The sequence below is a fragment of the Nipponia nippon genome, unplaced genomic scaffold (genome assembly GCF_047370975.1).
Source record: "Nipponia nippon isolate SJK-2023a ecotype South Korea unplaced genomic scaffold, ASM4737097v1 scaffold_3, whole genome shotgun sequence".
Lineage (NCBI taxonomy): Eukaryota > Metazoa > Chordata > Aves > Pelecaniformes > Threskiornithidae > Nipponia > Nipponia nippon.
This window is the reverse complement of record NW_028262347.1, coordinates 105,392,135-105,405,165: the sequence shown is the minus strand read 5'-3', so window position 1 is coordinate 105,405,165 and position 13,031 is coordinate 105,392,135. Positions and strand designations below refer to the sequence as shown.

Here is a 13,031-nt window from a genome sequence, read left to right as displayed (position 1 = left end):
GACTGGCTCAAGCCTCCCTCGCCACCCCTGGGAGACGTGCCATGTGCAGGGTGCAGCATGATCTTCCCTTTGCAGCTTAGCCACCGTGCTAAGAGGATGCCAGGGTGGCGTTGGGGGAGCAGGGGAAACCCTGCAATGCAAGTCTGTGTCTGATCCCATAGCCTAATCTTTAGGACACACGCCTTGGATCCAGCTATTTCCAAGAGTGGTTTCCTTGTTTGACATCGAGCAGCCATCTGATACAACACAGAAGAGAATCAATCATGCTGGCGTCCCATACAGTAGTGGTCTCCTCAGGGGTGAAATAATGTAGTCTCTTGATAAAATGGCTGGGTTTGTTTTTTATGTATCCTGCCATTTTGTTTGGCAGGATTTTGATGAAACATTTGAAATTCTCCCAATGGTAAATATTACAAATAAATCATTGAAGGTGGAAATCATGATAAAAGTGAGAGGTGCTAAAGGAACAGACTGAAAAGAGACATAGCGGTGAAGGGGCTGGGGAGAGGTAACAAATGTATTCCTACAAATTTCATGTACAGGACAGAGCTTAGCTAGTATTTTCTTTAATGAGTTGGTAAGAGAGGTTGTAACACTGTAGCGAGACTCCCCAGTCACACCTCTGTACAGAAATGATCCGAACGGTCTGAAAACAGAACTGACGAGCCACGGGAAAAGGACGGACCTCGAACGCTGCATTGGAGCCGAAACCCACCGATCAAGGTTTGAACACCACTTTGTTCCGTATTTGCTGCAAAAACTAAGGTGCCCAGAAGGTGGCCTTGTGTCTGACAAAAACTGGTTCTGCAGCACTTGACATGTTAAAAGGGTTTCAGATATATCTTTCAATGAAGGCTGTGAACCTAAATTTAGAAACTTTAGGGCTGACAGCACTTGTGCAAAAATGAAACTGATGTATGATTTCTTTGAAATCTTATGTAAAGGAAAGATTAAACCAAGGAAGAACTTAGGAGTTTATGGTGTGCTTTCATGTGGTAACGTTGTCGACGGAAGGGATCACAGTGCAGCAGGCAGGATCCCTTGCTGGTTAAATCTCAGGAGGAGCGATCCGATCTCTGGGCTGGGATTCTGCAGCTGCCTTTGGTGTGCCATGTGACAGCTGGCAACCTTGCAGTTCTGGGTGTTATTTAAAAAGTAGCAGCAGACTAGAAATTCATGCTGAGCAATTCAGTAGAGCCAAGAAAGGCACAGTGAATTTTTTGTATGCCTATATGTAAATACATACCCTGAATGTGGGCGAGCCTTGAAATCTGAGTCACAATATAGCAAGTGGTTGAGTCTCTATTTGTACAGAAGAGATGTAGGAGACCTTCCCTGACTTGTCTGGGTGAGCGTAGCCCAGTAGCATCACTCTTCTGTGAAAGAACGGGAATCTTTCCAGGGCATCGCAGTCTGTCCCCATTGCTGCGTGGCCACCGCTGGCCTCAGTGTGTAAGACAAGCCAGAACGCATCTCGGGTAGCTGCAATTTTAGAAGGTGAAGCAGACTGCATAAGCATATCTTGCAGTGGTGCCCAGCAGTCCAAGTTGCAGCAGACATTCTGGAGTGAGGCATGAGGCACTTCGCAAACGGGCTTGCCAGAACAGAAGTAGGCAGAGCCAGCAATAACTTCCAATGGTTGACTTTAATCACTGTCTTTCTCTGTATTTGAAAGTTGGTGGCTGATAATGCCCACCCAGCTTCTTATGCGAGGAGACAGACTATATGTAGTGAGTGCCTCAGACTGAAAGTGCTACCGAAGTACAACTGAATTAGTATATGAGGTGATGTGAGCACAGCATCTGAGGTGCAAGTGCACCATGAGTAAAGCACTTCTGAAGTGCTTTTAATTTAGCTTGCTCTGTGTACCTGTCACTAGAAATTCACAAGCGCACAGAGACCAGCCAGGCAAACCACCTGACAGTGAGGAAACAAGGAGCTAGGTCTGATCGCAGAGCAATGGTAGAAGGACACTGAGATCTGCAAAAGCCCCAACCTGGCTTCTTTCAGCACAGTATCGTGCAGCTGCTGCTGGCAGCAGCATGAACGGAGATCATCAGTGAGGTAACAGAGGTGACAGCATGTAGTATTTGGTTGCCTGATGAAAATGCAGGAGAATAGCATTAGTGATCTTGGTGGCTAAGTGCCAAGCATGCAGTGCCACTGCTATGAGGTTATTTCCAGGGTAGGTTGGACTGTGGAAGAAGAACAGCCAACTCTTCTGTTGTCTTAATGATACCATCTTAACGATAGCAGGTATGTGGTGCTTGGTACACTCAGGGTGGGGACTGTGAAATTGTGGGATTTTTAGACTGCCTTGTGGAAATGGGGTGTTGGTCACGTATGTACAGCTCTGATGTGTAGATACACTGGCAGTTAGTGTTACACACGGCTGTGCAAAGACAACAGGGTGTTTGAGAAGCTTAGAGGAATACAGGGAATAAAGCATGCCAGCAATAGTGCATATGGGGGTCTAGGCCTGAGAAAAGGGTGAGTTGTACATGGATTTGCAGATTTGGTGTATATAATGAGGGTGCAGTATTGTGAATATAGAGTGAGTAACTCTGGATGATAAAGAGAATGGGATATATGCAGTGTACATGTGGGGGTAGATTGTGGTAGCGTGTTGAGTCGGTGTAGTACACATGTAAGGTTTGGGCAAAGAAGTGTGTGCATGCCTGCAAACCGGGGTGATTAGGAGGTGAGGTTACAGAGTGCAGAGCAGTGTGAGGGTACATGGCTGAAATCCTCTAAGTGTAGAGGTGGTGAGGCACGCTGAGCTGTGTGAGGGTGAGCTGTCCAGGGCTGTGTGCAGCTGTGACTGGCAGGAGCAGGATTGCTCTGCAGAGCAGCATGCTGCGTGCTGAGAGCTCTGAGCGCTGTGTTGGATTGTGCAACAAGAGTGGAAGGCTATCAAGAGGAAAGTGCTGTGCGCAGGCCTGTGTAAAGTGTGCTGGCGTGGAGCTGGTGCAGAGTGGGAGGGCAGGTGCACTGTGAGGGCTGCGTGCAGGGTGTGGGACAGGGGTGCAGCGCAGGGTGGCAGGGTACCTGTACTGGGACAGGGGTGCAGTGCAGGGTAGCTGTGCCGGGACAGGGGCGCAGTGCAGGGTAGTTGTGCCAGCACAGGGACGCAGTGCCGGGACAGGGGCACAGTGCAGGATAGCTGTGCTGGGACAGGGGCGCAGTGCAGGGTAGCTGTGCTGGGGCAAGGGCGCTGTGCCGGCACAGAGGTGCAGTGCAGGGTAGCTGTGCCGGGACCCCTAGGGGCGCAGTGCAGGGTAGCTGTGCCGGCACAGGGGTGCAGTGCAGGGTAGCTGTGCCGGCACAGGGGTGCAGTGCAGGGTAGCTGTGCCGGGACAGGGGCGCAGTGCGGGGCGCGGGCAGCTGTGCATCACAGCCTGCCTGGGGGTGTCGGGTTGGGCTGCCGCGGGGGCTGTGCGGGGTACCGGGGTAGGTGTGCCGGCCGCTGGGGCAGGGCCGAGCCGCGCCGTGCGGTGGCGGAGGAGGAGGAGGCGGAGGCGGCGCTGGGCAGGGTCCGGGCTAGGACAGGAGCGCAGCTCAGCAGCGGCCGGGTCCCGTCGGGTCGGTGGGGGCGTGCAGAGCTGAGCTGAGCCGAGCCGCGCCGGCGGGACCATGCCGTCCTACACGGTCACGGTGGCCACGGGCAGCCAGTGGTTCGCGGGCACCGACGACTACGTGTACCTGAGCCTGGAGGGCACGGCAGGCTGCAGCGAGAGGCACCTCCTGGACAAACCCTTCTACAACGACTTCGAGCGCGGTGCGGTGAGTCCGGCCGGGCGGGGGGAGCCCGCACCCCGCGGCTGCCCGGCCCCTGCCCCGGCGGGGTCCCGGTGGCTCCGCCGCGTACGCGCCGTCGCGCATCGCCCTTCCCGGCGCCTGGGGCCGGACCCGCACCGCCGGGGATGGCGGAGCCTTCTGCCGCACCTCGCCGGCACCCAGGCCCGCCGGGGCGGGACACCGGCACCGCGGTGCCTGCTGCCATCCCCGGCCGCCCATCGTTCACATCCCTGTCCTGAGGGCTAGCCCAGGCTGTGTCAGTCGTGGGGAAAGATGGGGCCCCTTGGTTCTGGCTTACAACGGGCTTTCAGATTTCACCGTATTTTCCTTACAAATACTAAAAAAAAGTTGCGTGCTTCCTGTTGATAGGTGATATTTAGGATCACTATTTATTAGTAGTCAGAGCCCTGCTATCTCCAAGGAATTAAACAGAGATAAGAGCGTCCAGCGGGAATTATGATGCCTGCCAAGGGAAATGTGTAGGGCAACTTCAATGAAAGCTGGCAAACAGCACAAACATGCAAGTGTGAGAATGAAGTTGGGACTGGACTATCAGCCATGCTATTCTTTTCTAACCTTGATTTCTGCCATGTATTGTGCCCTGTCCTCTCTGTGGTCTTATCACAGTATCCTGGCTATCCGTCTGTAATCGCTTATACTCTGAGCACTCTTTTAGAATGGCATTTATTTATCTGCTTAATTTTATTTATTTATTAATTTACTTTATTTATTTATCTGCCATGGTGAAAATAATAGCTCAGGTAATTTTTTTTTTCCCCTCGCAAAATGTGTATTCTATTTGGAAACCCAACTCACAGTTTCTAAAAGGTCTGATGAGATTTAAGCAGCATTGAAAGTTTTAGCAAAGTCCTCATAGGTCACTTTGGAAATGAGATCTACCTCTGCTGCATATACAAGTGAGACTTCACTGTCACAGTGCTGCTTTGCCTTTAGGTGTGTTTCTCTAATCATGGGGTTCACAGCCTAAGTTAGGTTTCCAGTCTCTTCTGCATTAGATATCTCATATATGGCTAACAGAAGTCAGCATTTTGAATAAGCGTTGATGGCATGTGTAGATATAGTCCCCAGATATTTATAGCTGATGTTCTGAGGAGATGCTCTAGCAAATTCAAGTGTGGGGACTTACCAGCTGCTGCTGTTGAAGTTACTTTCCTTCATGATTAAACATTCATTAGCTTAGAACCTTGTTATCTGGATCTCCCAAATGGACATCCAGTCATTCTTTCTCTCTTAGCCGGTGAACAGTCACATATTTTAAGCAATGCTTAAGAACATTAGCAAGAGAGGTTGAAGAAGACCTCAGATTGTCCTGCGAACTTAGGGTTAGGGTGCTCTTCTAGGAGGGCTGAGCCCTGCCCAGCTGAGGAGATAAGTGCCAGGGTCTCCAGCAATCAGGCAGTTTGCTCTTATCCCTGGGATACAAAAGAGGGTTTCACTGTCTTTGAGAGATGGCTGTGATGGAGAGCCTGGTAGTACTCTGAACATCTGACTGGACTGGATCCTGTCACAGGGAGAAAATGCCATGATGTGAGCATTAAGTATATGCTCAGCATCAAGTCTTGAACTGCTGTGGGACCAGGTCCAGCAGGAGCAGAAGTACCTGTGAGCGTTGAACCCCACTGGGTGATGAAGCAGTGAATGAAGTTTGTGGGTGTTAGTAGCACTACAGCAGAGGATGTGTGCACCTAAAATGAGTACTTACATCTCCTCAGGAAGGTAGCTTTTAGGCATATTTGAAAGTCTTCACCTGGGTCCTAGCGTTTTATATAAAATGCATTGTTAGCTAAGTAAGCTTTCTGAGGCAGGGACTGTCTCTTTTTTTGTCAAACTTGTTTCCAAGTGCAAAGGTTCTTGACTAAATCCAGATGAGGACTTTTTCTCCTATCCAAATTAATTATTTCTGTTAATCATTATGTGTTTGATAAACAAATATGCAGTCAGTTTTTTCAGCATGTGAGAATAACTCTGTGTTCCATAAAGTACCTGGCTCATTGGACACTTGCAGTACGCTGTGCTAAGTTTTGTCGTTGAGGATGTTTTCTTGGGGAGTGCAGTGTGTTTCTCCAGGCACCTGTTCCGGTAACATTGTGCCCAAAACACTGTGAGTCTTACTAATACGTTGTGCAAAGAAAGAAGGAAAGAAAAGAAAAATACCAATAGGGAACCAAAAAAACAAAACTGAAGCAGGCCAAAAGACTTCCAGTTTGGTTGGTTTGGAAAATGCAGCAACTGCTCTCACAGTTCTGCCTTTAGTGTTTCTTTCAATAGCATCTCTATAATTTTCTTTTTCTGCAAAGCAATTCAATTGTGAACACATTCGCAAAAAAAATGCACTTGTAAGGGTTCATCTGCTTTCCAGTTTCTTTTCTAAATGTTGTGTGAGGCTCAGTAGTTCCATTATCCTGGTAATGTCTTCATTTGAATTAATGTAAATTGTGTGTATTACTAGATATGAAGAATGAGGGCTTAGGCCAGCTCTGAGTAGGAGATTTGTATGCCAAATGTTGATTGAGGGAAAGGGACGTGGAAAAACCTGAAGGGACTTGCACAATGGTAGCCCAGTTGTAGTTTTTGTCTGACGTACTCCAAGTACTGGACACAGGCGATGTAGAAAGCCATAGCTGCTTTTCTTTACTCAGTGCCTTTTGAGTAAGTTCCTGTTGGTGCTGAGCGATTTCAAAGCAAGTGTTATGGTGTCACTCAGTTCTCTGTTTTCTTCCTGTTACCTCTTCATCTGCTTTTTGCTTTTGTTGAAAGAAACGCACTCACAAGTATTTCCAGAAGGGAAATACAGTTCTTTCCACTTAGAGCTTTGTGCTTATAGAAAGAGGGGTTGTCTGTGTCATCCTTTTTGCAATATTAGGCTAGTCAGTAGGAGTCTCTCCTCAAAAAGAAAGAACTTTAGGTTTTGCGTGAGATTAAATTGCTTGAACAGGATGCTACAGGAGTTTGGACAGTCCAATAGTCTTCATTAATTCTGTTTTCTCACTCTGAAATCAAACTGTGTAAAAAGCCCTGGCATCTCTGGCTCACCGTGCAGTCATCAGGGATGCCATGTTTTCACCAGGAGACCTCATACAACAAATGCCATGGAAACCCTGAGCAATCAACTGTCAGTTCTTACCTGGACCTTGTACCATTTTTGTAACCTGACACACCTTTACTGAATTAGCAAAACTGTCATCTCAGGTGAGCCCATGGTGTTGCTGGCTTGGAGGCAGTGAAAGCTGGGTGAGACCCTTACTTTCAGAAGTGCTATTAAAATGGGAACTATGATGGTCATAAAAAGATTAAAAACCTTCAGGAACATTTAGGCTAATTGAATGTCCTTTTTGCATTACATAAACAGTGACTTGTGCAACTATTTTAGGGCTCTTGTAATATCAGCAGAGATTGCTACCAGAGGAATGAGTTTCTTCCAAAGACTGGCTGCCAATGTGACATTTCTATCAACTTTTCGGGTCTGATTCACATTGCTCTTTAATTTAAATCTTAGATGTGTGTGCATATATATATATATATATATATATATATATATAGGTGTGACATCATAAGGACTATAAAAATATATAAGTGGAAATGAGGATTTTTTAAGAATGAAATTGTTAGCTGAACCTTTAAAGGAGATGAACTAAAAAAAGTATAGTCAGGTAGCTTGGGCAACAAGGAGCTGATGAGAAAATAAGACTAATTTCAGATTTTCTCTGCCATACTAATCACTTGACAGCAATGGGTTTTCATGAGGACTTGAGCTAGAAATAATGCAGTATGTTTGCCCTATTCAGGGAAACTGGTCACCTTATTCTTCCTCTGTACATGACTAGCCCTGGAACTGGAAATGAGTCAGAAGATGGAGCATAAAAATCCCAAGTAGCTGAATACAATGCAAATCTGATCCAGATGAAGTTTATCATTTGCTTCTGTAGGTTATTGCATTAGTTTTCACATGTTTAAATTCCCTTTATAGTGAGGAACACAAATGGGTAATAATTCACATCATAGGTTTGTGGATTCGTTTGGACTGTGTCTCTGCAAGATGGCTACTTCCAGCTCCTGACTGCCAAATGCAACACGATCACGGTAAAATTGAAAGAGAGAATTCATTTTGTGTTGTAATTGCATGAAGAGGTGCACAAGCAGGAAGTGGCTGAGTTTGAGATACATGGTATGACAGCCCGTGACGAGGGACTCTTTTGCAAAGTGCCGTCTGGTCTGGGGAAGACATACAAAATTGCAGAAGTACTGACTCAGTGCAAAACCTGAGCCTGGTAAAAAGTTTATTCATACTGTTTTTACTGGGAAAATCAGGAGCTGGAGGGAAACGAACATGAAGTAGAAATGGTTCAAGTGCTGCCTATTTTTGGAAAGAAGATTTGAAGATTGGGAAACAATCTAAGCATGTTATCTACGTTTTCTAGCCATCATCCAGATTTCTTTGTGCCGACTGACAAGAGCGAACCTGAGAATATTGGACGTGGGGTGATAAGCAAAGATCAAGGTGGTGTTTGAAACCAGCATTGTGGGAGGGAGGAATCTCTATTCACTTAGCCAGGGGCACAGGGGTATGTCCTACAGTCACTGACTGTCATGGTTGTGGCTCAAGGCACTGTTAATGTGATTTCTGAGAAAAGCCACTCAAAATTTTTAAGTCTCCATAGCTGGTTCAAAATCATGAATCATCAAGGGAGTGAATTTACCTTTACACATTATCCTTTTAGCTGTTCTGAGATAGTGGGGGGGAGGGGGTTGAAGAGTCAGGAACATAAACTTTCAAAAAAATGTTTAAAATTAGTTTATTTATTGGCTCTACAGAAAGAACTATTTCTTCTCTGCTATGGAGATGCAAGGAAAAGTGACAAGCTTCATTTTAATATGCTGGTTGAAATCTCAACTCTGTGATTTTCATCTCTCAGCTCACATCCTAGCAGACAGACGCTGTCATCCCAAGCTTGCCAAGGACTGCCATGCTATTTGTGAAGCAGTTTGTTATCACCTGGCGTGTATGGGTGTGCTATTGACATAAACATTGCAAATTTTTATTTAAGACACAATGGGCTTCCTTTTTAAAATAAACAGTTCAATGTCTTTTGCTTTAATAGGCATGGGGAAAATGTAGCTCAGACTAAGATTAATCTGTTAAGTCTCAGCAAATCAAAATAAGCACTGTCCATGCCCATTTTAAATATTTGAGCCCAAAATTAAATTAGGCTGCATATTAGAAGAAATTCCAATATCCTTGTTAGTATGAAACAGCCTCATATGAGTTGCAGTGTAGCAATCATGGCCTGGCAGTTCCAAAGTTGATTGAAGAACATCTTTGGGGAAAGATAGGCAAGGACGATGTTTCATTGCAGGATGGACTCCAAAGCCTGAAGGGTTTTTTATTTTACTCTGGCTTCTATGAGTCAATTAGATGTGACAAACTTTATGACAGCTAGTATTTTTATGTAATGGGTTATGAGAGAACTGAGGTCTGTCATCCCAAACTTGGGTGGACAGATAGATGTCTTCATCCCAAAATGATCATCACAGCTGGTAATTCATGGATAGCCCGTAGAAAAGGGTACTTTGCATCAATAATGTGGGAAACTTGGGTTAAAATGGGAGAGAAAGGGATGCCAAGGGATCCTTCTTATGTTTGATCTTCCAATCATGTGGGTGCAAGTTGCTATGAATCTTTCTTTTATAACAGTTGAAATAATAAGTGCCATCTGGAGGCACTTAATTTTTTTTTTTTTTCCTTTCTCCTGTCTGGAATTTAATCTTTCTTCAGTTTTCAGTTTTGGTCCTTATGTGAATTAGCCTTTCCCTAGCAAGAAAGACAGTAACAGTGGTCATATATCAAATGCCTGGGGAAGGCTAAGAAAGTGCTCCTGAAAAGAACAAGCAGAGTGTGGTTTCTAGGTCAGGAGCCAAATGACAAAGCTCACACAGGCAAGTGAGTCTTCACAGGCACTGCAGCATGTCGATGCAGTACCTCAGCCTTTTGATCTCAGCAGCTGGTTGGTTTCTGAGATTGTTTGCCGTGTTGAGAAAATCCACAAGAGAATGAAGTCTCTACTTACAACCACATGAAACTTAGCAGGATCATCTGAGCAGAAGAGGCTTTGGCTGCTGCTTCCGTAGTTGCCATAGCCAATTCAGCTTTATTACGATGAGCACTTGGCTACTCCCATTTGCCCTAAGCTGTTTAGTCTTGGAAAGTGAGACTCAATTCCTGTTTCCCTGAATTGCCTAGTACTACATGGTGTCTTACTGGTCATATTTGAAATTTCTTCCTATGCTGGCATTGCCTAATAGTGCAAGTGCCACCAGAAATTTGCTGGGTGCTGTCCCCACATGCAGTAAGAAACTGCATGCATCCCTGAGAAGTTAGCCTCATGAGGGGAGTGAAGTACCCACCTTTGGGATAAGTGTTCACTGTCCTAAATCTGTTAGGCAAATTAGCAAGGCACTTGAGTCAGCATTCATAACGGCCGCTGTGCTGAGTGGGGGGTGCTTATCATGGGCAAGAAGTGCTGAGGGGAGCACCTTGTCCACAACTGTCCTTCTCGCAGGCCTGGCCGTGTAGCTGCGGCACTGAAAGCAGTGTTGTGGGAGAGGCAATTTACACAGTGAACTGGTGCCCGACCTTGGTGGCTGAAGTCATCTTGTTGTGTCTAGATGGCTAGCTCTCTTTGGCCTTCCGTGTGGCCACTTACCACACCTCAGTAGCTAGAGCACTTAGCAGATAAGGTTTGCCAATTACATGTGCTCACAGATACACTCCTGGTGGGCCAAGTGGTTCCACATCCATTTTAAGCCATCTGATAGTGAAGCCTGGAGAGGCCAAATCATATATGTGGACTGAGAACAGGCCTCCCACATGGAAGAAATGCTGAGCTTGGTAGTCACAGCCATTGTAATTCAAACAGAAGGAGATGAAAATGTTCACTGGTACTTCTTTTGTCACCCTGCTGGAGCATTCATCAAGAAAGGGAAAGCGTGGTATTCAGTCGCTTCCTCAGCCCGCCCAGGTTCAGAGCTGCAGCCCTTGCACCTCAGCAAAGCTTGGTGTAGAGGCAGCACCAGGACTGGTCTGCTCCTCACCTGGATCAGTGCATGGCCAATAACTCAAGGTTTCAGGGGCCTGTCCTTGTATGCCATTGATGAGGGAACTCCTGAAGGAGCAGGTAAGGGTGGTCCTAGCCTTCAGTACCAGCTCAGTGCAAAGACCCTGTGACCAGACACTTAGCATGGGAAAGGACTAAACAGACTAGCTACTGTGCAAGTCTGGTCTGAGGTCCCTCCATGCTGCAGGAGTCAGGCCTTTGAGTTAACTCCAAACTGAGGAAAGAGCTAAACCACGTTTCCACATGCTGGCCTGCTTTTTGTGAAAGAATGAAAGAATGGAGTGCCTCCAGAGCTTGATGCAGTTCTTATGAACCTTGTTTTCAGTTAGCTACGCGAATTCCTTTGTATGTCTGGCCTGTACAAACATAAAATGTATTATTGTCCAAATCTAAGCTGTACAAACATAAAATGTACCATTGTCCTCGTTTTAAAAATGGAGAACTGAAGAAGACCGGCCACAGGAAGCACAAAGCAAAGGGGATTTAGGTGATCTGGATACTGTCCTTAGTCTGAAGCACAAATGACTAATACACACAGGTCTTTAGATTCCTAGTCCAATGTGTTAATGTCATGATCATCTTTCCACTCCAGTTGCATTAACAGATGTGCCTTAGAAATATCTCTTTCAGCTATTGCCAGGAGAGCAGTAAATGATTTCACGGTCTGCATGTTTTTCTCAGACTTGCAAATATTTCAAGGAGTAATATCATTTTTAGGTTGCATACAAAAATGTTTTGCCGTTTCTGGAGTGTTTTGCGTGTTCTTGTTCTTTTATTCATCTTTCTGTTGCATTGCAGTCCAATAATAGATCTTCCTTTTCTCACCCACCAGAAGCTGGAAAGTTCTCTTGCACCCATGCCATATCAGGAAAGGCCAGGTACACTTGTGTAATGCTGGTTGCGTTTCCTGCCTGTGCAGTGGATCATTGACTGTATTCTGTTCTGTAGGTTGACTCCTATGATGTGACTGTGGAAGAAGACCTTGGAGAAATTCAGCTAATAAAAATTGAGAAACGAAAGTATTGGTACCAGGATGACTGGTACCTTAAGTATATCACTGTAAAAACGCCAATAGGTGACTATTTGGAGTTCCCATGTTACCGTTGGATTACAGATGAAAAAGAGATTGTCCTTCGAGATGGAAGAGGTGAGAGCCATAAGAAACCTGATTTCCTGCAGAACATCCAGAATTCTTCCACCTCTCCTTCCCCTTTCCCCATGTACCTCCCAATCTTCTCTCTCACATTGAGACTCACTGCCCATCCCCTTCTGCATCCTAGGCAATGAGCTTTCCCTGCTGACTAGGACTGCTTTCTGAACAGTTTGTTGGTCTGGGCACTGGCAGTTGAGTTGGATATTTTTGGAAGCACATGCAAGGAAGAGTCCTTACGCTGGCTTGTCACACTGGTCTTGAATTCGAAGGCTGACCCTAATGCCAAATTTTTGTCTGCTCCACATCTCAATTGCTGGAAGCCCTTTTGATCTAATTAGAATTAGTGTCCTGTCTTTGTTTCATACTAAGCCCCTAAGTGACCCATGATTATTTGCCTGTAAATTGTCTTGTTTTCTTGAGAGTGAAATAAAATCCCAAAGTAGGCTGCTCAGCAGGTGCAAGGACTGACTTGAAACAGCAGCTTCACTTTTCACCCCTTCTTTTTGTGTGCTGTCAAGTCCAGGAGAAGGCAGGGTGAGACGAATAGGACTGCTGCAAGTAGTGGTGACTAACCGAGAAAAGTGTTACAGAACTTCTGTGCTCTGTTTGGAGTGGCCTGTTGGACCTGAAATTTGTGTTTTAACTGGCTCTGACTACCTACTTGCTGTGATCAGGGTTGGGGCAGACATTTGTCACTGATGTTTGCACGTTCCCCTCTGTGCTTCCTAGGGCAGGTTGGCTGCTGTATTGGTCTTCAGCACAAGTGCCTGAAAACAGCTGAAAAAATATATGAGCTGATTAAAAAATGTTTATCTTCCCATTAAGTTTTTGGCTACTTCTGACTGAGGAATGTTGCCTTTTGCCCTATAATCACAACTATGCATCAGTTTATTTTTGGTCTCCAGGGGGACTTTCCATTTTTCATAGTGTGATTTATAACAACTGTA

General features: G+C 45.8%; 1 protein-coding gene across 2 annotated transcripts in view; it reads left to right on the top strand.

Annotated features, from left to right (window-relative positions):
• The first annotated feature begins 3,513 nt into the window (after positions 1-3,513).
• The window catches only part of ALOX5 (arachidonate 5-lipoxygenase), a 35,012-nt gene continuing 25,494 nt past the window's right edge, over positions 3,514-13,031 (top strand). Inside the window, exons 1-2 of one of the 2 annotated variants that reach the window (XM_087767037.1) lie at positions 3,514-3,783; positions 11,880-12,078. In XM_087767037.1, coding sequence (XP_087623163.1) covers positions 3,634-3,783; positions 11,880-12,078 — 349 coding nt within the window. In that variant the 5' untranslated portion in view covers positions 3,514-3,633. Of the gene's footprint in view, positions 3,784-8,653; positions 8,816-11,879; positions 12,079-13,031 lie in introns of those variants that run through there. The other variant, XM_087767038.1, reaches the window with a different exon arrangement.